Below are 25,745 nucleotides of genomic sequence, written 5' to 3'. Positions count from 1 at the left end.
GGGAAAGGTAAAATCAGAGCAAAGCAGGTCAAGAAAGATAATGTCTGACTGGTCAAGGAAAGAGATAACAGGAGGGAAGTAACGGTATGATTATGAGAGTGAAAATGCCATAGAAGGCACGCCCTAAACCCGCGAAGCATCCCAAAGCACTAAGAGCACCGTGTTTCATCACAGAAATTAACATGCCACTCACACAGTAATCTAAGATGTCAGTAAAAGACTCTTTATTCATAAATAACTGATATGCAGTAATTTACGTCTGTACATTTATCCTCAAAAGTCTATAGCCATACAATTTTTGCAGACTCTACAAGAAAACATCCAAACTGTCCATTATTACTTTTTCAGTACAATATAACACAGCTGTTTGGCATTACCAAATATATATATATGTATATATATTTATATATGTACATGTGCTGAAAAAAGAAGCCAGTGCAGCCTTTTCCAAGGAATCTTTCCCAAGTATTTTACTGTACAACATTCAGAATTTACATTGATAGAACAAGGCACAGAAAGTGTGGTATGAAGCCAAGGCCATGCTTTTTACCTAATGCTCTTCTGTCTCTCTTCCCTACTCCTTTGGCTTCATACTAAAGAAAGCATTGAAACCTCTGCTCTTTTTTCAGTTCTAAATACACTCAAACCGAGGGGAGGAGCAGGGGGAGGGAAGAATGCTCAGCCAAATGAGCAAGAACCAAGAATTTCAGAACCTATTCATTGTGACAGTAAAGGAGCAGAAGAGAAAATAGGCCTCTCTAGAGGAATACTTGTGGTTTTTCTTTTTTACAAATTTGTATTTTATTAGGTTTAAATCCCCCCCTCGCCTTTTTACCAAAAGACTGGTCAAAAGTTTAAAAAGGTAAAAATGCAGTGGAAATTTTTCAGTTAGCTCTAGTCATGTGTAACACTAAGTCTCACCAGACTGACCAGCATCACATCTTCATCCAAATTAACAAGGGTGTACACAACATTTTTGTACCCTATAAACCAAGATCCACAGAGTCACAGTGGGCATGAATTTGATTAAGAGGTGGGAGGAGGCAGCTACATCTCCCAAGTCACAAATTATATTATGTCAATTTGCTGTTCCCAAATACATACAAGAAATATACATATGCCGCATCCCCAATGAGGCACGTCTATGTGTGTGTGTGTGTCTGTGTACTGCTTCCTGCTGTATCGGGGAACTTTTTGAGGTTCAGTAATGGTATCTGGGTTTTAGATTCAAAGTTTAGGGAATGCAAAAGTCTAGAGCTTCATGTGAAAATATTCCTCCCTCCCCCTCCAGCTTCAGTGCACAAATGGGGGAAATCTGAAGGTATCGCTTGGCAAGATATCATCACCACAAGGTTAATGTTCCAGATTTCACTATGGGAAATACCAAGTCTTATATTTTTTAAACTGCAAAAACAAAGCCTAGGTCAGTTCTAAGTGAGGATTTGTTAGGAAACATTGTTTTCTGTAGCAAATACACTTACTGTTAGATGCATGTCTTCCTCCTGCTATATCAGAAAAAAGTTTCACCAGGCTTGGTGCAGAAGATGCTTAACTTCATTTTGTGCTACACATCTCCTTTTGGGATTAGACAGTAAGATTTATATACAGAGACCAGATAACACAAGGGTTTGACGTAATTTTAAATCTGCAGAAGTACATTCTCAACCAAGTTTATCACAGCAGGGGCAGACAAACTAAGTAGCTGCTGACAAAACCACAGTTCTACAGTAGGTGGGTGTCTAATCTCGTTAGAATACAGTAAACTACATTACAGATCAGGGATGGGTCATCTAATCTCCCTATCCCATAGCTAAATTTTCACAAGTGACTTCAGCTCTAGTTACCCTGGGACAGCAAGGTGAGGAGGCTGCCCATTGAATCCTGGCTCACCCGGATTCCCTTGTAAAGCACAAACCAGTTATTCAATACAATTGAACAGCTTATTTAAATGCAGCTTTTGAAATAGCTTGAAAATTACAACACACCCCTACCCACCCAAGCCCCAAACAAGAAGCACTAGTAGAATCTGTACTATTCACCTCTAATACAAAAAAATATAGTGGCAAATTCCTAGACATTTATTTTTTGGACAGAACAGTGAACATTGGATACCAACAGCTTTTTCTTTTACTTGCAGCAGTGAGAACATCAGTTCTGTTCTCTGCACTGCAGATGCCATTACTATCAAATTATTCTCCAAGTGATTCTTTAATCTTAGAGTGATTTATTTATTTTTTTGTCCATGTTGGAAAGGAGATTTTTTGCTACCATTTATGCTAGTACTGGCAATGAGAGAAAAGGGCTGAACTGTGTGTTACTAGAAAATGATTCATGATCTTTTGCCAGCATATTGAGTTTTATTTGTTGCTACAGGTACCGGGTGTTATATACCTAGTATTTTAAGTTACTGGACTTGCTCAGGAATCCTTTACATTTTAAGTCATTTTAGCTAGACAATAATTTTATATCCAAGAAAGGATATATGTGCCACTTTACACCCTGCTGCAGAAAATCCACTAGCCTCTTCAGAAGCAGGAATAGTGTCAAGGGAGTAATTTTGCCAAAGCTTATAGCACAAATGAACAACCCATAGAAAACACTCTTCAGCAGGTTTAACATGAAAAAGTTTCTCAGTGAATAAAGTTAACCATCTCTACTGCTGTGTAAAAATTGGGGACCTTCCTAAGTATAATTAAAATTAGTAAAAGAAAGGCTGGAATTACATCTTCAGGTAATTCACAGTTGTTAAGGACTTAAAAATAATTTCCTGTTTTCCATTCAGTTAATTACCACCCAAGAAATAATGCAGCACTTTGCTTAAATCTGTGTCTTATACACAGAAACAGAATGGAAAAAAATAATTCAAATCATGAGCAGAAGTCCACAACGGTTACTTACTTGTTTTAGCTGCACTGTATACATAAGCTATATTTTTTGTAGTGGAAAATATTATCTGGAATTCATCAGTTACTGAATGTTTTAAAACTCTCACATAGCACTATCTGTCAAGTGAAAAAAAAAAAAGAATGGACCTTTAGCATGATGTTAATACCATGGTGTCCTATGACAAGATCCCTATTTTAGTGATTTATGCTGAATAAGCTTCTCACTTGATCTGCTGAAAGCAAGCTGTGCACACGCCCATAGAGAAGGAGACCAGCTGTTGCCAGAGAGAAAAATAATAACAAAATAGTTCCCTGTATTTTAAGAGAATCGTGTCGATATCATCTATTACAAAAAGCCCAATAAAATTTTTGTGGGAGTACATTTTGGTTTTATGGGACTTGCACTGGTAAATGAAGTTTGAATTTAAATCTACGGAGCAGGGTTCCTTTCTTTCTGGCTTAAAGGGTTTTAATGTAAGCTAGTAAGACTGCAAAAGCAGTGTCGTAAAAACTGTAAATTAGCTTTACGATGCTGCAGTCTGGTGGAGCTGTGAAGTGCCCCATTTTGGTGACAAAATTGTAAGTCATTTTAAAATGCAACTATTAGTCCTAAATGACTCACAGCACAGAAATATCTGTAAAAAGTGCTTAGGAAGATGGCAGTATACTAGAGCAGATTCTTTGGTGATGTAAACTCAAAATGGCTATTTCACCATATCAGACTCAGGGCAGCTAGATGGAATCTCAAGTGTGCAACATTACATTTATTTTCCTTTACTTTCTAGTTTGTGAAGAGATTTTTTAAAATTATTTTTTAAAAAGTCATCATTTATAAACTACATTTTTAATTCTGGCCTCTACTCCTGCTTCAGATGCTCCTTTATATCTGCAGTTTGGATCAAATATATATATGTATACAGATTTCTAAGAAACCTTTTTAACACAGATACTAAAAATGTGCTTCTGGAATATTAAGATCACTAATAATGGTCAACATATCTATTTATATAGCATTTGCAAACAAATTCAAAGTTACCATTCTGAGAGAATACTTTATTGCAAAGCATACTTACAGCAGGCTTCTGGGGGAGCTGGCAAAAGTCAGCTGCTTTCTACTCTAGAAAATAGGAAGCAAACATTTAACATCTTTTACTTGTATTGTTTAACTCTTTGTTAGTGGTAACAAAATCCATGTGGCTGCCTCATTTATATGGTAGCAGAAGCACTTACCTAAAAACTGTTTTAATTTCTCCATCTCTAAAACTGGAACTGTGCATAAAAAAAAGGGAGAAGAACTGGCATAAGCCTCTCTAAGTAAAAGTGCTAAGTGCTATTAATATAATCCCATGATGCTAATGCAAAACAACAGAAAGAGCATCTGAAAACAGGTATGTCTGTACCAGCCATATCAGGTAGTCAACTGGTGCAGTGGGGGAAAGGGAATAGAAAAAGCCTGTAGCCTATTTCTCCAATCAGACTTCTAAATTTCTTATTGTTCATTTACTACCAACCAATATCCATCACTATAATGGAAAACAAGAATTTGTTTTATGATTTTTAATTATTTTTATACCTTCCTTGTCACTTCAATCTTTTTTTGTTTTGTTTTGTTTTTTCAGTTGCACATGTTTTCCTCACAGTGTTTATTTTCTGGATGTTCAGGATATATTAGCTTGAGTAATTTGCACAGTAAAGTCAGTCACTGTATTCTCAGGCATTCTGGACTCACTCTCAGAGAGAGAAGCCTGTAAAACCACGGGCAATATGGACAAAGAGATTTGGTAACAGGTCCTCATTATTCCTTATTACACAGAACTAGGGGAGCCCAGTGCAATTGTTAGGCTGCAGGTGTGAAACTAAGGAAAGCTTGGAAAGGAAGGGCTTCTTAGAAAACACAAGAGGACAGTGGCACTTGTTTCTCCCGAATATTGTTTGTGAAGGCTACATGTTTCAGTGGGTTCAAAAGGGATTAGTCAATTCATGGAAGGACAGTATCAGTTATTCTCAGATACAGTGGTCCAGACCAACTCCCTTGGTGAAGCAGGTTTGTTACACCGTTTCCCTGAACGAGCAGCTTGGTTAGTGTTTCAAACCATTACAGGCAAAAAAGGTAAATAAGTGGTATTGTGGCATGTCTAGTGCACTTAAACAATATGAGATCATCAAAACAGTAATAGGTTACAAAAAGTCAGAGTTGTTGATTCAGATGCAAGAAGAAGGAAGATCAGTAACAAAGTAGCTGCTTTAGCAAAAGTGAAGAAAACCAGGGAAACAGAACCTAAAGGGAAACAACAATACTGAGCAATGTAAAGTTCTTACCTCAGGCCTGAACTGAAGGGTTTATTTTCTGGCATTGTAAGAAACTTTGCCATTTATTCCTTCTCAGTTTGTTAACTCAGACAACTCTAGACTTCATTGAATTTTTGATCTAACATGGATTTTGCTGTGCAACCCAGATCCCTTCTGCCTGAAGGCCCTTTAGATGTAATTTGGAGGAAGCCAGTCTAGACAGCTTCTGGTTTCTCTCTCTCTAGATTTAACTGTGCATTCAGCAGGCAGAAAAGGTCTTGAAAAAAAAACATTGTGCATTTTCTGAGAAAAAGCTTTAAGGTCTGAGCTCCATATAGCAGCTTTTTTGACCCCATATATGCTCGCACATATTTGAAAAACAAGAGGAGAAAATACATACAGCTCTTCAGAATTACATGAATATGTTAGAGCACCTGCAGGGTAGTTCTTAGCTCTTTGTTGTGGTAGCAAACCTAAGCTAGTTTGAAAATTAAAACTGCACCTGAGGAGCAGCTGAGAACAAATTAACTGCTGGAGAGACTGTAGCTGGTTTCCCAGACAACAACAGCTCGCTAAAACTCCATTACTTTTCTGTGGATGCCATTCCCTGTTTTTTCAAATCGATGACATTTTGTCCAATGAAGAACAGGTTTCTGAGGAGGAGGACTGGAAGTCATTAGAAATATAATTCAAACACAGACAGAACTATGTGCTGCTGAAAACTGTGACAGCTTGCTGCCAAATAAGCTGGTATTTTTGTCTCTGTCTTAAATATGCTTGCAGCCATTATGATTTCCTGTTGCAAACATGAGCTCTTATGAAATACTAAAGTGCAGAAAATGTTTGGGAAAGTCTAAGTATTTACAAGTCTAAGACTATTCCAGCCTGCATAGCTGGGAAAACAACGAAATTTGCAATTTCAGGTCAGTGAGAACAAGCAAAGACATCAAGAGTTTTCATCATACTTTTCAGAACTGGAATGCTAGGTAAAGAAATGGTTTCAGGTTATTATGGATTTGCACACTAGGTATCCTGTGGCCTATCACTCTCAGAGAAACATGAAGGGAAAAACCCCAGAATGCTTGTTTTCATCTTGTTGCATTTCCATAAAGTTCCTAAAATCTTGTTTTCCTGCTTTATACTGATTGTGTTCCTGTCACTAACACTACCCTAGGACCAGTTAGTGAGCACCTTGGCTTATTTTAAAGAATATATGAGTAAAAATAATGGTTATACTTGGCTCCAGTACCAAGTTTGGTTCCAATTTGGTACTAGTATCACTAGGACACTCACTCACAGTGACAGCTCTCTTTTTGGTACAGTTGAAGTGATAAAATATTTTTTGATTAAATGGATAAAAATTGAGAATTCTCTAGCTAGATGCTATTCTGGTGGTAGTTTAGCTCCAGTATATGAAGTAATAAAAAAATGTGTAAACTTGCTAAAACAGGGCTGGCAATTGTCTGCATTTTATTTGGTCATATAAATCCACACCCAAAGAAATATTTTTTGACTAAGTGAAAATGTGCAGATTGAGAACTTCAGAAAATTTCTCTGTCACACACCCACTAATGTCACAGAAAAGGGTTTGGTTCTGTTATTTTGTGATAGGCAGGAAAGCACTGCAGTAAATGTACACTAATTAAGTGAATGAATTTTTTAAATAAATTGTTTGGAATGCATATTATATAAATAGTTATGAGATCTTCTAATTCCTAAGACATACGAATAGTATAAGGCCAGATTTTCAGTTTTCCTGTAGCAGATACAAAGTGACAACACGATGCTATGAAGTGACATTTTAAATCCACTCTTTAAGTGTGGTAAGTTTGAGATGCAGGACAAAGGGGACTCAAGGCCCTGAGAAGACAAACCTTTGAACTAGGATTAACCTCTATTGAGTCTAAATATTCAATATCATATTCGTTGATTTTTCATTAGGCATTATATTAGCACTACTGTTTCCTAAATACATTATGTCATAATGTTTACCTTTTATGCTCTGTCTCTCAGTCCTTCCTGCCCCAGGAATGACAAGTGTGTAGTTTCAGTTTTGACATTAAAACATGAATTTTGAATGAGAGAGGACAGGGAGAACCTTGTGTTTTCCTTGTTATTGAGATGATTTTTAATAGGGCTGCTTCTGCTCCTCCAACTGAAAACTGCATTGTAGAAATGAGCGTCTGTTTCCATACACACTATGCAGAAACCCTTATTTCCTCCCTGCCATAGAGAATCTCTAGTGTACTAGTCAAAGCTGGCCATCAGTTCTTGAATGAGAAAAAGTGACTAAAGTCCATTTTGTCTGCTGTAGTTGAAGTCAGGCTCTTCAATCTCAGTTTCTGTTATGTCTGAGATTTTGGAGTGTGTCCTTCCTATTTCTTCCAGGGCACAGGCTAGGGAGTCAAGGTCATCATCATGCTGATGTCGGGCTTCCCAGAGGTCCAGAATGACAGCAGATGGACTGCTTTGTGCAGCAAAGTAGGAGAGATTTCTAAAAGGGGAGAGAAAGGAGTAACAAAAAGGTTAAGGGACAATACATACTGTACCTACCATGGATGTTGAAGTGCCCTCTGTTGTGCCTAGCACTACAGATGTGTTTAAAAGACACAAAACCTTCAGCAAGATCTTAGATGAGGTGGGGGGGGAACCCTCAAGAGGACACATATTGGTGCCTTTAGTCTTCAAATGTCACCTGCTGAATTTAGTAGGAGAACAGACAAGGGACTTGAATATTATGAGGTGCATAAATGCTGGCCAGCAGTACCATCCTATATAATCTAGAAAACAGGACAGTTATGAAATCATCATTTGTAAACTTTGCAATTGTTTGTCAGGGAGAAGAATTATATAACTTAAACTGATGCTTGTGATTACATGGAGACATGACATCTTTTATTTTATAAATATATATTTTATTAAAGCATAGGTTTTAGGGCTTTGCAAGGGTGATGTTTGCAAAGAATTTGGTAAAACAAAGAGTTTATCTCAAACACATTACCCTACAAGTCCTTGTACTTACTGGCTTTGGACATAATAATCTGAATAAATACATTAACTTCACATTCACAAGCACAAGGGTTATTTATAGCATTTGTATTACATATAGATATGTATCCATAAATACAGAAAGAAACGGATGAACATGTAGCACAGAAAAAGAAAGTTGGACTTGAATACTATTTGGATTTTTAAAACAAACTCTAAGGTAATGAAATATTTGCTTCAGACGATTTTGGGACTGTTAGTCATCAGTAAAAACCAGGCCAATACAGTGTTTTTTCTCACACATCCTAATTACCTTTCCTCAATACATTCATCTCCATTGGTGGCTGAATGTTAGTTAACATGTAATGAGCAGTTTGTGCATGTGTGTGAGGTTTGGTACAACTCCAGCTTTGAAGAAGCTCCTTGTAGCAAGGATGTGAGTAGTTTCAGTGCACTGAAAGAACAGGTTATTGTCTAAACTGAGGAAGCAAAGCCAGGCTGTTACTCTTGTCAAGTCATATCTTGACTTCAGCAGAACTAGTGGTATGGCTGTGTCTGTGTTTTGAAATAGATGGGGAAAATACTGTGATGTATTTATTATATTATGGTTTCTGCTGTACAGTGGATAGGTCAAAATCTATGAAGTCAAGTATTTATGCTCTTGTATCTAGTTTTATAACTACATTTTGGGTTGTTGGAGCTGATCAACAACTTCCTTTGTCTATTAATTTAATTTTATAAAAACAAATTTGGCCTTACGCAAGTCAGAGTAATCTTCATACACTGTCTCTCAGTTTTCTGAGAAAGAATAAATCTCCTCGACCTTCCTCTGTGTATGAGGAATGGAAACCCTGGGAGATCAAAGTGCCTGAAAATAGGTAGTAAATGTTAATAAGTAAAGCAGAATTGTCTGTCTCACTGCTGCAAGACTGTAGAATACTTCTTTCTTTGGTTCCCACGCAAAGCAACAAGTCAATGAAAAGCTACTTTGCTTGATTTAAGTATTCCTCTGCCCTCTTGGGAACATATTTATGGCATTTTTGACAATCAGAAAATATTTTTGTGAGTGAACTGCCTCCACCAATTTAATTTAGCCAAGCAGAAAAAGCAAAATAAGTAGTAAATTATTTTATACAGAATCTCTCAGTTTTACTAATCATAGTATTATTACTTCTAACTGTAGAGCATGACTTTTTTTTTTATTTATTTGAGATGCCTTTTCCCTAAAAAAAAATAAATCTGCAAAATACCTAATTCACTTTGGAAAACAAAATACACAGATAGAAGCCCATACAACAGGCCATATGATTATTTTTTAGAGCAAATGCAACCCCCTAAGTCATTTAAACCACTGCTTTTGTAGTACAAAACAGTGCCAAAATCCTTCTGCAGTCTTGTACTTCATTGAGACCCCACTCTTGTGGGTGCACAAAGAAAAAGTCCAGTCCAGAAAAAACTGACCTTCAAAACCAGCATCAGGTAGGACAGGACAAACGAGTTGATTCAGAGGAGAAAGCAGTTCCTGATTTCAGTAGCTAGCTGTATATAAAAGCATGTATGAACTACAGTTCATCCTTGACAGTAAGTGTGGTAATTACTATGCACACGTTTAATACCAGCAAACAAACAAAGAACCCCATAACAGCAGCAGAATATTCCCATTGCATATGTAAATGTTCACCTTTCAAAACTGCCTTCCATTACCTGTTAATGCTGTTTTTCTGTGCTAACATCTGCCAGTCTTTGCCTTTGGCATTGGGTGTGTCAAACGTTGCACAGATTCGTTGTCTAATGGAGTAGGGGATTTTGAATGCTTTTGGGCCCATCTGTGCAGGGAAGTTGCTGTCATCATGTGCAAAGAAAGTGATGGTTTCTCTTTCATTCTACATAGAACATAAAATTAGAGCAGTTAGTCAGGGAACCAGGCTGCTGCCTGCCTTGGGGGTGCGGGTGCCTCTTCAGCACAGTAACAGAGTAACACTGAGTCCTGTCACACACTCCTATTTAGACAAGGAAAATCCAAACAGGATTTCTACACAGCCTCTAGAATGAGAACAGCTGTAAGTTCAGACAGCTCTGTGCTCTTTTTGCTGCCTGGCTATGAGAGGATCTACCTGCAGTGAGCCTGCCCACACTCACCTGCTGGTGTATCAAGGCTGCAAAGCTGAGCCTGAGATTCCAGCATGTGTTTACAGATTGACAACCAAAAATCAAATAGCTAAGAGGTGTATTTCTGATTTGTGAAGTAACTTCTAGAACATCACAAGCACATATCAAAATTTTTTAAACACTGTCACTTTTTTCTACAAGCTTTCTCTTTTTGACTATTTTTGGGTTACAAAGGAAGTCCAACAGAGTAGTGACTGGTAGGTAGAACACCACAAAAAGATAGGGGTTTCTATATCTAACTGCTTAAGCCTAAAATATAGACACATAAATCTTTCATTTGTGATTTAAAAACAAAACAAAACCACCTAAATTCTCTAAGTACATCAGCTCTTCAATATTAAAAATCTCTTTGGAATCCAGGTCCTTTTGTAGATCTGGCCTTCTTTTCCTATAGAATTATACCAATCTGTGTAATAGAACCACATTTCTATGCATTATTAGTTTCAGTGCAATGCATCAGAAATATTAAATAACAATGATGCTACAGTCTCTTCATATAACACGACACTTCCCAAAAGTCATCCATGCAATGTAAAAGCAATGCTGTAGATGTATGGTCTGACTGATTGAATTAAATATGCAGAACAACAGTAGATTTTCATACCCTGCACATGAAAGATAAGCTACTGCTACCTGGTTAGTTCATGGAACTGTAAAGCAGTGAGGAATTGAAACATTGTTATTATTTATATATTTATTTTACAGTCACATTATCCTTGCTCTCCAGTCACTTTTTGAGATAGGCATGAGACAGCCTTCCGTACTAGCAAATCTATTTGAAGACAGAATTATAACATGTTCTGGGGACTTGTGGACAGAACTGGAAAAACACTTGGCTATATTCTGAGGATGTTTTTGTACAAAATGATGATGGTGGTTTTCTTATTTAGTTGCTGCGTTCTCTGCATAGTGCATTTAGCAATAGCCATGTATCTTTTGTCCACAAGTAATTATCTGGATTAATCAACAAAGATCTAATAATCTAAAATAAGCAGCTGAAGTTTTCATTGCTGTAGGACACAACACCAGCTTGCTTGAATAGGTGTTTGGTATCTTTCACCTCTGAGCAAAGCTACAGACCTTGCAAGATGTCCCGTGTATACAAGGATGAACAGCTTACAGGCCGTCCGTCTTTTTCCAACTCAGAGCTCTGCAAACTATTAAAAAACTTTTTGTAAAAAAACTATTACCACCAGCTCAAATAATTTTTATTTTTTTTTTTTTTAAATGTTGTGGAATCTCTGTGCTTTGATTTCTGCTGGGAATGGAATCTCTAAGGCTTTATATACCTGTTACAGTTTTGAACAGGGCATAAGAAACTCCACAGATAGAAAGGACAAAAATGGGGAGGATGACGTCTCATACTAACCAGCAACTTCACAAAACAAAAAGGGGAGAGAACACTTTACCTCTAGGATGGATGTCTGGATCTGTAGGATCTGCTCGTGGCCCTTGACTTGGCGGACACAGATCTTGCAGGAGAGCTGTGCCGTGGCCGGGCTGTAGCGCTCCAGGGAAAAGGCACAGAGCAGCGGCTTGGGGCTGCTGCACCACACGCGGGAGAACGGAACCTCCTGGGGGAGAAACATATCCCACAAGAACAGGGAAGGAGGTGGGAGAATCAGAGAAAGTTGTGAAAAATAGGAAAAAAAAAAAGTGCTGCTTATAGGCAGCTGTAATTCCTTCAGTATTTAATACTGATGGTTACAACTGAGTGACCTAATAGTCACTTGTCATAACTAGCTGTTTAACTCAAGTAAACCATGTACTTATTGCTTATGATCAGCTTATATCTGGAAGCTCACCTAAGAGCTTACAGCTTAGAAAACATGCATTGCTTCATTCTTGCCTTCTTATAAGCAATTTTTATTTGGCTTGTGTCTTTCCTATATCCCTGAAGAATTTAGTCATACACTGGTAATCTGAGAATGCACAGCTTCAAAGATCAGCCTCACCCTGTACTTTAAAGTACAGTCAAGACTAAAGTATAGACAGTATGGATGGCCTCAGAGCTGACAGCAGTTCAGTGCTTCTGAAGAGTGTCTCAGGCCATCTGTGATGATGCACTAAGTGGTAATGATAAGCTCTGCATTTAGATCCGGAGTTGGTTGCACTAGCAAGATACCAATGCTGATAAAGAAAACATTAGCAAAATATTAGACATGGAGCAACTGTAATTAGATTTTTCCAGAGTAATCATCTCTGCTTTCATTTAGAGTGGAAGAATCACTCAGCTGAAAAGAATTTTATGAAACATAATACGGGGGAGCAAGGCATGGTGGAATGATGAGTGTTTAAAATATTCCAGAAGTGTTTTCATAATTAAGTTCCTAGCAGACAGAGGGAATGTAAATCATCTCATAGCTACAGACAGACACTGGATCCTCCAAGAGACACAAGATGCTAGGAAGACAGCTGCTTTTAGCCCCCATAGGTGCCTGTCTGGCTTTTTAACATGCTTGTCAAAGCCTCTTCCTGCTCTAACACCCAACCAGTTTTTAAGGGTTCCCCCTAGTTACTTGTGAACATAGTGGGAAGGATGCCAAGCACTCAGCATCTGCTTCTGCAGGGTGGCCAGGACAAACAAATGCATTTACATAATCTAGAGAAATTCTGATTAGCACCTGCCATTTACTGCTTTTGTGCCACAGTTTTACATGATGTCACTGTTTTTCATCTGTTCAAGCCTTGAAGCCTATCTTCAACAGCCTCTTTCATTAATGTAGTACAGAAAAAATAATTTTCTCCACCTTAGTTCTAATTCTCAGTATATACCTTCTGTAATTTGAACATTTTCAGCTACATGTTCGTAGTGAAATCAGAATGATAGAGATAGAAAAAACATCTTAATGAGTGATAAATTTTAACAAGAATACAGGCCTTCTGGTGGAGGTTACTGAAATGAACAAGCTTGCATTTTTGTAAAGTAAAAAATTAAAGCATTCTGTTATACATGAAATCTGTATTTGTCCAAATCATAAAGCATTTTTGTTGCACACTCAATAGATTAAACCCACACCTTTCAAAAATAAAAGGGTTCATTTTCTTGTTTGGGTTATGCGTATAGCAGTGAAAGTTCTCACTTCCTCTGAATTAAAATGAAAACCAGTAAAAGAGACACGTACCTGACATGCAGTAAATGGTTTAATTCTCCAAAGGAAAGGTGGGATATCAAGGACAGATATCTGCAGACTGCAGGTATTCCCTCTGAAATGCAAAAGTTTTGGTTCCTCCAGTAATTGTCCTCCTTGGAGTCTTTCATCCAAAACCACTTCCTGAAATAGCAGATAAGGAAGGAGTTTTTTTCATCATTAAGAACAAAGACCAAATGTTCCTGGTTCACCTACAGCGTATGAGGGACAGCAGTGGAGTATTTCTCTCATGGGCCAGATGATGGGCATTGGCAGTTTCATTTTATTAGTGGAGTTAAAGGGCTGGTTAAGCATGGCCAGCTCTGTTTCCCTGTATGTCACGGTGGCACTGCTGTCACTGACTTTTCTTGTTGGCTACCTCAGTATCAACACCCACATCACACTGGGAGCACAGAACTGGAGGAGGACACTCTAAGGGTATTGCAACACAGTAGTGTTTGTCTTCACATTTTGGTGTCTCAGGTCAAAGTCAGCCAGTTTCCTTTTTTACTGAAAGTTACTCACATTTGATTGTTACTATTTTGCTGTGTCCCACAGGATCACTATCACAAAGGAGAAATTTACCAGCAGTTCAATACCCAGAGCATGCTCCATCATCAGCATGAAGAGGGAATCAAGGCTGTGGGAGCCCATTTCCAGGTAAAACTATTGCCTTATGGGGAGGAAAATGGAAACCTGACAAATTGTGACTTCATTGCAGTTTAGCCTATCTTCTGTTCTGAAGTAACACAACTCTACGTGGTATTTTAATTAAGGTTTTGAATAAAAAACCCCTAGAGGTTGTGCCTAGTATTCCTTAAACACTTGACATACAAAGCTCAGTGAGATATTTACTAAATGGACTAAGAGGAAGATGATAAACAACACACACTTGGTGAATCATCTACTCAGTTACAAATAAAGTTCGTAAGTACTCTCAGGACTTTAAAGAGCACAGAAAGAAACACCCCAAGTGTACACATTAAACAGAGTGGTTCAGTTTCATTTGTCCTCTCTTGGACATTTTTAGAATTACTGGACAAGACCCCAGGCAATCTTGAATGGGCTGACTTGGACCAGGAATTTGCACTACAGCCCTCTAGAGATCTGTTCCAGCCCAAATCCTCATATAATTCTCTGAATTTAAAACATAATAGTAAAAAATCACCCCTACGTGTGCTTAAAAAATGCTGTACTGTTACACTAAAAAAACAAGTGAGAAAGAAAAACTTGCAGAAGTCTTAAAAAATCAGCTAGCAAGCACTCTTTAAAGATGACCTTTTTTTAGCCACATAAATTATATAAAATCTGTGTACACTGAAGAGGTTTAGTGTTTGTCAGTAGCAAAGTTATTCTTAGAATAGCTACTAGAATCAGTGACCTTCTGAAAATATAATGACTGCTAGAGCTTTCTGAAACTGTAATAATGGATTTCTATGATGAATCAATTCACAGGCATTCAGTTTAACTCCTAATGACTGAGTTTATATGAAAGAAGGAATAACAAGGGAGATTTCAAGTTTTCATTTTCAACTGCAAAGGGAGTAGTTTATTTGATAACTATTTTCAAAATTTCCTGAATGTCTTAGAATTTTTTAAAATGTTTTATAAATACTGCTCTAGCTCTAATAATGCATGAGGTCCTGAATTCCATCAGTATCAGGAGGACTGGCAAAATAAAAAATACTTGGTTCTCCTATCTTTTTAAAAGCTAGGATTTTCCCAACACACTTGGAATTGCAGAATCATGTATTAGAAAAGGTAAGTTATCACATAGGGACAAAGGTGTACCTCACAGAGGACTGCACTGCAAAGAATTAATTGTGTCAAACAAAACCTGGCAAGCCCAACTGTGGTGCTTAATCCAAAATAATCTGTATTTTCCATGTTTACTACTTAGTGTTTACACTAGCATGAAGCGGATGCAGCATGCTTTTAAGGGAAGCATAGGTTCATAAATACACAGTTGTCTCATTATGTACAAACACCCTGTTCTAATTTCTGTGAATGCTGAAAACTGGTAATTATTCTTCTAAGAATTTTCTACACAGAAGTGACAAGTAACTTTGAAAGCTTAATTATTTTAATGTGCATTAAGAAAAAAATAAGCCTTTCTTCTTCTTTGTTTGTTCTCTATATTTAAAAGTTCCAAAGATTTGTTAATTTTTTTTATAAACCTGCTGCACAATACTCAAGGTGTATTGGGAGAGCATAATTGATGCAGAGTGGCCCAAGGCATCAGACAGTGCAGGTTTGCATTAACTGAACATGTGACTCAGCACTGCTTGTATGTGTTCACAATTGCCCAGGGAGGAGTTGGGGCCTCTGAGTTTCAGGCAGTCTCATCTGAGAAAATACTGGTAGCCCAAGAATTGTGTGTAATAAAAGGTATAATTACAAAGCTATTGTAAGTCTTGAACAATCCTTTCAGTAGCTTTCCTTTTATTAGAAGCACATAGAGATTAGTGTGTGCTTCATTCAGATTCATGTTTCTATTCTGTATGACTGGAAAAGGAAGGAAAAATTTATCTGTCACAACTGTCTTAATTTCAGTTCCCAAAAGAAAACCATTTTGTTAAAGCTTCTGAGTTTACTAAGGCTGCAAAAAGCCAGTGAATGTCCTTGTTTTGTCTTGGAATACCACGTAGAAAAATCATGCTAATTTTAATTGCCACTGAGGATTGTTTTGTGTGTTTGGTTTATTTTTTCAAAGGGGAAATGCACGATTATAATTTCATTTTTTTAAAAAAACAAAAGATGGTGAGGCAATCCTTTTATTCTTGCTCAAATCGTAAAAAGGAGAGGAAATCCTGAACTACTGACAGCGTAAGAGGAATGAGCATGATAAATACATCAAATGATAACGACTTACATTTCTGCTTGGAGTGGGAGTGGAGCAGCACTGCTCCAGACACAGGCGTGCTCCTGTGCCAGGCAGCAGCCCAAGCCTGGAGCCCAGGCTCCTGCCTCGTGCTGTGCTCAGCACGGCCATGGGACCTCTGCTTAGTGTGGAATAGGGGCAGAGGGGGGGGTTCCATCTGCCTGGCAAAAACCAGACAGTTTAGCTGTCCTAAAGCTCTTGGAGTGTTAAAACACAAGTGAAACAACAGTGCAGAGAAGTTAAGGGACTTAGAATTGAGTCATGCAGCAAGTAGCATAAAATATAAAATATTTGAATGAGAATTCTAATTCTCAGTAGAACGAGGATGAGAATAAAGGATTCGTTTTGAGTTCTGCATTATTGCTGTTATCCAGGGACTATCCCCAGGAATAGAGGGATGTTTTTATTCTATGGAAAAGTAACTAAAACCAAATTAATGAAGGGAAACCATTTACCTGAAATGCACAAGGTGTGTTATCCATACAATATACTCTCAGACTGTAATCCAGAGAATTGCAAGACAGGCAGCCAAAAACCGCGACTTTCAGCTGTCGAACGGCACAGTCAGAGATCGGTTCTCCAATAAGAGCATAAGTTCCAAAGCTGTTTAAGAGAATGTGACAGGCATAAGGATCCAACAGGCAGTAGCAAGAAGTAGTTTCCTCTTCCATAGACATCACTTCCTGCAAAATGAAATTCAAGTTTAAAAAATAAAAAATAAATTTTAAAAAAAAATCAATAGGCCTTGACAACAGGAATAATCACATTATTTGTTATTTTCATTCTGCTGGAATGGAAAGTGTTTCTGAGAGTCAGTCAACTCATGCTGACCTCAGGGAAGGGCAGAAGTCAGACTGTCTATAGAATGAACGCTCCCAGTTTAGGCCTGAGTCAGCAATAGGATTTATGACAATATATATTATACAGAATTCCATGTCTACCATATATAATAATAATGATAATGCGCAAGCAATTTTAGCATCTCTTTTTCAAGTGCTCTTGACTTTCTACCTATTTTTTCCCCCAATGCAAGCTTAAGAAACTAACTTGAAGATTAAAGTAATTAAGCAAACCTTGAATAGTTGGTATTTGGCTTCCTTTCAGAAGATCCATTACGATTACGTTTACCTTCATAAAAAAACTATCCCACTCTTGCTTAGTTAACCAACACTAATGGAGCTGACTGAGTACTGAGTGCACTTAAAGTAGGAAAACTAAGCTGAACTTGACATGGTTTAAACAAGAGCAACAAACAACATAGTGGTTTAGAGGAAGAAAAGGATAGAGTGAATTATGGTATCAATGAATGTTTTAACTACTGTTTTTTTCCTCTCATGATGCAATGAATTAAATAGTTCCAGCAGCAGTGCGATAAAATCTGATTGACTATGGATTTGTGTCTAGTAACTGGTTCTGTAGTTCTGACAGCATGTACAGCAAACACTTCGTAGTTGGGAAATTCAGCACCTTTCTATCTTGTGTGGATTTCTGTAATGTTGAGGAACGGTTCAGTTCATGCTTTAGCCATCTCTTCAGGAATATTATTAGTAGGCTGTCTCCCCAAGTGATGGAGAAAGATGAGTGTGTTTGAGACTGCTGCTATTAAGTGGTTTCAGTCAAAGATGGCCAGTGGACTGACTTAAAAAAATGCTGGTGGACAGACAAAAATTATCAAATGCACATGTCCCAAATGCACAAAACTTAATGACACGCACAAAGAGACAGAATTTTTAAATCAGGAAGATCCTTCTAAATAAAAAAAACCCAACAAACAAAACAACGAAAAACCAAACTGAAGTGCGTATTTTTAACCAGTTCCATAACTTTATGTCATGATATATTCATGTGTAGTTATAATGATCTGTTCTGACATGAGTCTCTTTGGGACCTACAGTTTATCAAAACAATGTTTTCAAAACTAAGTGACTACTGGCTTCATTATGAAGTGATCTGAGAAAATGAATACTTTCTCATGTCACACGGGCTAGACATAAAAGTTCACCCTTTTATGCACCTGTTGATACAATAGTTGAAAACTGTTTAGCTGCTTCTTAACAAAATGCAAAATATTTTTGTTTATCTGTTTAAGATGTCTGTTTCTATCAATTACATAATCCCTGACCTGTGCCTGCATGAGTAAGAGCAAGCATTTTCCATTGCTAGTACAACCTCTTAAGTGGGAGCAGAGGTCTGAACTTACCTCCCATTTTCCTTGCTGTGTCCTTTTTTTCAAGTGAATATTCCAGTGGTCTGAACTGACTTGTGCACAGTGTGGTATCGTCAAGGCAAAAGGAGTGCTGACAGACAAATCTGAGGGCCCACAAGTTACTTCTGGTCCTAGAAGAACACCTGTGCCTTCTGGCTGTATGCTTTGCGTAGGGGAGGAAACACAGTAACATCCGTCAGACTCTTTTTAATAAGGAGTGAAAATTTGTTTAACTGCAAATTTCAAAATATTTTAGTTAAAAACTAAGTACCTCACTCATCTCTTACAGAAAAGGACAAGCAAGACAATTACTGTGCTCATTTTCCTATAGTAGCAGTAGCTGGAGCTGAAACAAAACTATTCCGCCTCTTCTACTCAGATTATGGGCTGGTCAGTTTAGGATTCTGGTCTTTAAAATACATTTCAATTTGCTTAGACCAAATACAACACTAAACTGACTCTACACAAGTAAGCCTTGCTTTATGCACCAGCTGGTAGCATTCCCATCTAATTCTGCCTTCAAACACTGTCATCAACAATATTTTCACACTACTGAAGATAAAACAAATTATGGTTTAAAAACACAGTCTCATAAATCTTTTCCAGATTGAGTGTGATCTGCCTGGTTTGAAAACACATTTATATTCTGCAGAATGAACAAGCTAGGAAACTTAGAGCAGACATCAGGGACAGAGCTGCTTTGCTTAAATTTAGAACTCTGCATAGTAGATAATGTGCATGTGGGCTCCATTATGGCCAGTGGAGATCCCATCAGCACAGTTGAAGACTAGGGAATAATCTGAATGCAATCACTTATGTTTGGTTAGATTAACTGCTTGAGAAGTTACAAAGATAAAGCACCTGACAAGAATCTTCTTCTCTTTTCATTAAAATGTTAATTTAACCCTGTCCTACATAAATGTGTTTATCTTGCCTCTTACAATAAACACCTGTGCAGCACCAGTGACAAAGGGGATGAGACTCTCTTCTGAGACATTGAAGTTAGCTATGGAAACATCTTGCCCTGTTTTTTGTTGTTTTTTTTCACTGTAATCCTTCATCTTCATGGTCCCAATTTTTGGCTTCTAAATTACTGGACAGGTTGACTACTCCTAAAACTAGAGCAAATGGTGTTTCCAAGGTAAAAATAATGGGAAGAATCTCAACCAAGATATAAAATAAGATGTATAATAAAAACCCCAAGATATAAAAGTAGAAAATCCCTGTTAAAAATTAGGATGTACCTCCACTAACCACAACATTGCCCATAAGAGCTTTGCAATAGCAGCCTGGCAACAACCAAACCAGCCCACACTGTCTATGCTGAGCCCAATGCTTCATGGCTGTCCTGTGCAATGAGTTCTGAGTTACCCAAGCTGACTTCAGGAATACATTTCAGCAAATTTAGCAGTCATGTAGGCACTCTTATGTGTAGCCCTGTACTTAAATGAATCAGATTCCCATCCTGCAAAATTCCTTTAAAACTCTATCTAACATCACCTGGGGGTAGCACTCTCAGTATAACTTTACTAGTAGGTGCTCAGAAAAATGCAGTTAAAAATACCATTCTTGCTAAAGGCTTGAAAAGTTCCAACAACTGCACTGACATCCCTTACTAAAGACTACATGTACAAGTATTTGTGAGATGAAAACTGGAGTGAACAAAGAAGACAGAACTTGCTAACAAAAAAGGTCAATTCTGCTTTTTCTTTTTCAAGTGTCAATATAAGAAATGCTCCCTAAGCCTCAGTGCTTCTGTTTGTAGGATTCTTAAGCTAAAAAAAAAACAATGAAAGCACAAGCACAGCCTCTACTCCAGCTGCCAGGTTCCTCTGGAGCCACAGGGAAGAGGGGAAGGGAGGGCAGAGACCACAGAGCAGACCGTGCTTGCAGGCTCTGCTGCAGCACAGCAGCCTCACCACCTGTAGAGACACCTTTACAGACTGGGTCTTGTGCTGACCTGGCATCACAGTGACTACTCTAAGCAACCAGTTCATGCAAAACTACTTTCTTCTGCTTTTGCCTATGAATAACAAAGCTTTCCACAACTCCTGCATTGCTAGGAAAACACAAAATACCATCACTTAACACCAGTCACTGCTACACTTCTCAGATGATATATATGATTTCCTTAAAATTCTAGCTGCAAGAGTCATCCTAGAGGATCTATGCAGTGAAACCCATATTTGTGTCCCTAAAAATGTTTTGTTTAGTGTCCTTTTGGAGGGACTACCATTCCATCACTAATTTGTTCAGTTACATGAGACACTGAAGAATTTTCAAACTTTAATTTGATTTCTGTTTAGGATACAGTGAGTTTTTTATTCCACAGAGGATTGTATGAATCTAAACAAAACCCAACTGATTATCTCATCACAGTATCTGGAGGGCACAGACAGGCTTTTTTCCCCCCCCATTACAAAGTAACAGTGAATTCAGCATAGTTCTATCAGATCCTGTATCATCTTTGTTCCTCTGTTTCTTTTAATGTGCCTCTCATACCAACCTACCTCAAAAGGTAAAGGAAGATGAGAAGTGACATCTAACCCCCTAGTCCTAAATAAATCTGAACAATATCATCCTTCTTTTGTCACACATATGGTACCTATTATGGTGAGTTCAGATCTCTGCAAGAACACAGGACTTCCTGCTTGTATGCATCTGTTCAGCTGGTTAACTTTTGTATTAAATTCCACCCACTACCATATGGACAAGGGTTCTTTCAGAAATTATAACTTGAGGTAGTTCATTGTTAATAGTGATACATCTTCAACTTGTAACTCCTATCCTCTTTCTCTAATCCACTGTTCTACCCTTCATCCACATCCAAGCATTGTGCCTGTCCAGATGAACAGTCACCTACACTTTTGGGATGTCTGCATGACAGGCCACGTGCTTGTAGAGCAGCTCTGCAGTGTGGCTCAGTGCTTCTCCCTGGTACCTTCCATACACACGTACAAATCAGGTAATAATAATTCTGAACTGCTGGCACTGCCTCCCACCCTCGAGTAGGGCAGGAGCCTCCCCACACCTTGGTGCAGTCTGCAGCTGCTGGGAATGTCTGGTTTACTTCACCCAGTCCAGATGAGTGAAAAATACATCAATCTCGCCTCAACTCTGTGAAGAAAAATGCAGTATTTTGATGGAAAAAAATAAATTAATGTTTGCTTTTGTCTCACTTCATAGACTTTCACTTTAGAAAAGAAGGAAAAATCTCCCTGTGATAATCTTTGCTTTGGTTTGCTACCTCTGCTTCTGCCTACACAGAAAAAAGAAAGAGAGTAGGCAAGATTTGCTGCTTGTTTTTAATTAACCTATTTTAATTCATGTCTGCAGAACCCTTGCAGATAAAACAGCTGGTTTTGTTTTTTTATCTTCCTCCTTTTTACATATCTTAATCTTTCATTGAAAATGATCAAAAAACTATGGCAGCAGATGGGGATGGAATATGAAAGTTTTCACAAAGGAGTTCAGATATCAGAGGAGAGAAAAAAATAAAAATAGATTTCACTTTTAAGTTTTTAAAAATATTTCTAGGCTTTAAAATTTATGGGCAGCTCTGTATCTTTCAGTTCTTAAAGGACAATTCCAGCAATCATTTGGCTATCAGTTATTGTAAGTAAATATTCACTGAATATGCAGTTATTTTCTTCTTTCCACATCTCCTCAGACATACCCACCATTTTTCGGTGCTTTTAGCTAGATGTGTATTTAAAGTGAGGGAGATAAGAGCTATAACTACTGTAAAGAACTAGAACCAGCTCTCCTGTCTCCAGCTGTACAAACCTGCCCTTGGTTACAACTTTGAACAACTGTCCCTCGCACAAGCACTGGGAATGAGAGTTAACCCGTGAACCCCTATTCACCTGTGACCCATGTCTCCTTAAAATATCCTTAAATAACCAATGAGAGTATAGACTACAGATTATTCACTCTGTTTGGAATATAAAAAGGGTTGTCTGAGAAAGCCAAGAAAGTTATTTAAGAACTGCAGAGCAACTTCTATTTGTTTCCTTTTTTTCCTTCTTGCCTTTGAAATAACTATGACAGAGATGAAAGCTTGAGAATCTCAGAGAACTAACTTGTCTATTTGTGAGAGACCACCAGTATTTCAAACATCACCTTCCTGTCCCACTAGATGCAGTGTTGAAATAAACCCCCAAGAATCAAAGTGCAGTTCAGTTTCTACTGTTCATCAGCTGGTGCTAGCAAATCCATCCGGGGATTTTAATGGTGATTTATAAAACAAAATAATTTAATAAATGGTCCTGAGCATTCATTATTTGCATCATCTAGGCTACTAAACATCTGTCATGACATAACAAGTACATACTATAGGGTCACTCAAACTGGTGAGGTAGAGAAGGAATTTTAACCTGTTGTCTGCATATTATTAGAGGCTATGGACACAAAGGTTCTGTAACAAGGAACTATGAAATAATATGTGCTGCTACTAGACTAGTGTGACACATCTACAAATCAAAGAAGATAAAATCATAGACTCGGGATTCAGCACTTGGCATACATCAGTCTCCTTGAGGTGGCCCATTTTTTAACAACATTTGCAGTAATTCCACGTGCTTTCACAGAAGTGTCAAGCAAAGATAATTTTTGCTGTCATTTATGCAGATACAGCACATGTCAAAGCAGTGTGGTCACAGCAGCAGGGCAGATGGAGTGATGTGGAGTGACTCTTGCACATTCCATTCCTTAAGACAGGGTTGACAAGGAATCCGTTGAATGAGACATTTACACAGGATGTGCGTGTAGTTTTTTATGTACTTCTTACCTGGATTCCTTCTGAGTGATGGCAAGATAGATTTCCCACGAACTCTCTTCAGGAATAGCCCCATGTGGTATCAACAAACTGACTCCTGCAAAACAGCAAAGGCAGAACTGTGGGAAAGGCACTGGATGTAAAGAACAGGGCACAACTGGCCTCTCATTCTGATTAACTTCTGTGACCTAGAAAGGCCATCTACTAGAGCGGAATGCTCCTCCGAAACAGCGGTTCTGAGGACACTGCCAGATGAAAGGAAAACACATTACTAATATGATACCCAGTTACTGATATTTAACTGCCTTAGAGCCTGGAATTATGTAGACTGACATGGCTAAAAGCTTCTTTCTCCAACAGAACTCTTGAATGGTTGAATTCCCAATTTTTTGTGTCATTAAATGACACTGGATTCACTAGATGTGACTGAAGGCTTCTCTTCATCCTTGGGTACAGGCAGACTCCTTGTCTACTTCACTGCTTACACAAAGGGAATAATTTATGAAAACAAAAGGGGCCATCACTTGATTCCTTAAGACTTCCAGCAAGTGCTTTGTAATCCCAGTCATTTTGATGGTCTCATTATCCTGACAGGCTTTACCTGATGCAGCTGCAGAACAACATCTTGTGAGTGCCCTATTTAATAGTTATTTTCCTGTTTTTTCTTTTTTTCTTTTTTCTTTTTTTTTTTAAATAATAAATACAGTCAAAAGAATGTGTGCCTCCGGTAGCTGCTCCGTTACCCTTTGCCGGTTTTGGGAAGCCAGGTATGAAAAAATTTCAATCATTTGTTGATTCTTTCAGTCTTACTTGACAAATTGCCTCTTAGTGGTACACTATGCCATCTGCACAGCTCCATGTTTTACAAGACATGATCATGGTTTAAACTTTCCTTGAAACCTCTTTGCCTCTTTCTAACTTTAAACTCAAATTTGTTAATTCTAAGATCACAAGGAATCTTAAATGGAGAGACCATCTAAACAAATAATCTGCATTTGCAATATATTACCATGCTTTTCTGTTCATATACATAATTAGTGAATCCAAGTGATATGATTTTATTTTTATTTCACTAGTAAAAATTAGAAGTTAACAAGGATTCTTTCCAGTGGCTACCAGGGAAATTAAACTGGTGTATAGCATACTCAGTACATGAGAACTGTATCTTAATTTGCATTTGTCACACAATGCAGGACCTCAGCTAAGTAGTAACATGATTGCAGTGTAATTTACAATTGGCTAGGAAATTTGATCTTACTTAAATAGGCAGAAGGAAAAACATAAATTGCAAGCAGACAAAATGTGTATTTAAATAATATAATTGATGGGACTATCTCTATATAAAGCAGCTAAATATATAGTGTGAGGGTCTTCATTGACAAGTGAACTGACTTAGTGCCTCTGCCTCTGTAATTTTCATTGCTGAACATAAAAAAAATCTGTGAAGAAATTAATACATTCCCTGTGTTGTGCATGATTGTACACTAAATATTGTACCCTGGATTATATAGTTACCAGTTTTCTCTAAATAGAGACCACATTTTTGTTGGTAACCTTTTAAAGTACCCATTTTATGAAACATGAACTAGAACTCAACACCAGGCAAAATAAATTTGGTCTAAAATTATTTTATATGCTTTTAATGAGAAAAGATCTACCCACCTGTGTTTGGAACCACTAAGCGGCCACCCAGGTGTCCAAAAATGGCAGTTGTCTTCAATTCACTTCTTGTTGAAATAGAAGACAGGTTCTGTATATATGCAGCCTTGTTTCTAGCCTGTATTGTACCAAAAGGTCTATTATTCCCATGAGGAAAAGTTCCAGAATGTGCCTTTCCATGATACTCAGCCCTCTCTGTAACCCCTAGGGACACCATGAATGAACTCTGAACCTTGACTTTGATGTCTGACAGCGGGTTGAACAGTGAAGACTCGGTCATTAGCTCCTTGTCCATGGGATCCTGCAGGCAGATGGGTCCACTGTATGTTCTGCTCACTGTCAAGTCAGGCTGCATGGATGAGTTCAAAAGCAGGGAGTTACCTGGTAGAATGAATTGGATCAGATAGTTAGCTACTGTATTAATACGTTGAATCAGAAATCTCCTGACCTCTTGTCCTGTTTTTTCTGGGATAGAATCATAGGCCAGCCATGGTGTGCAGGCCATAAGCAGTTTGTTTGGAGTCAGCCAGGAGCTGAAGCAGGGAGGGGCATAGCCATGACCACTGACTTGAGCTGGCTACCAGGGTAGCCCATGCCTCACCGTAAAGCGGGAGGTTTGCTGAGCATGGGGCTCCTCCTTTGCCGTCTCCTCTCAAGGGCTCACTCATCATCCTGCTCCTGAGGACAGCTTTGGTTTTAGTATTAGTATTGGCCTTGTGCAACATGGTCTTGTATGAGGTGTCCCTACTTGCAGCAGGGA

At 38.1% G+C, this 25,745-nt stretch overlaps 1 protein-coding gene across 1 annotated transcript in view; it reads right to left on the bottom strand.

Moving 5' to 3' along the window:
- Positions 1 to 226: 226 nt before the first annotated feature.
- UNC5D (unc-5 netrin receptor D) overlaps positions 227 to 25,745 on the bottom strand; it is a 68,037-nt gene continuing 42,518 nt past the window's right edge. Inside the window, exons 9-16 of the mRNA XM_051640750.1 lie at positions 24,989 to 25,366; positions 23,339 to 23,423; positions 18,544 to 18,712; positions 16,799 to 17,026; positions 13,457 to 13,606; positions 11,741 to 11,905; positions 9,867 to 10,045; positions 227 to 7,668 (exon numbers count right to left, since the gene is read on the bottom strand). Of these exons, the coding sequence (XP_051496710.1) occupies positions 7,464 to 7,668; positions 9,867 to 10,045; positions 11,741 to 11,905; positions 13,457 to 13,606; positions 16,799 to 17,026; positions 18,544 to 18,712; positions 23,339 to 23,423; positions 24,989 to 25,366 (1,559 nt within the window). The 3' untranslated portion in view covers positions 227 to 7,463. The remainder of the gene's footprint in view (positions 7,669 to 9,866; positions 10,046 to 11,740; positions 11,906 to 13,456; positions 13,607 to 16,798; positions 17,027 to 18,543; positions 18,713 to 23,338; positions 23,424 to 24,988; positions 25,367 to 25,745) is intronic.

Source organism: Apus apus, chromosome 26, assembly GCF_020740795.1.
Source record: "Apus apus isolate bApuApu2 chromosome 26, bApuApu2.pri.cur, whole genome shotgun sequence".
NCBI classification, from domain to species: domain Eukaryota; kingdom Metazoa; phylum Chordata; class Aves; order Apodiformes; family Apodidae; genus Apus; species Apus apus.
This window is presented reverse-complemented; position numbering and strand designations above follow the sequence as displayed.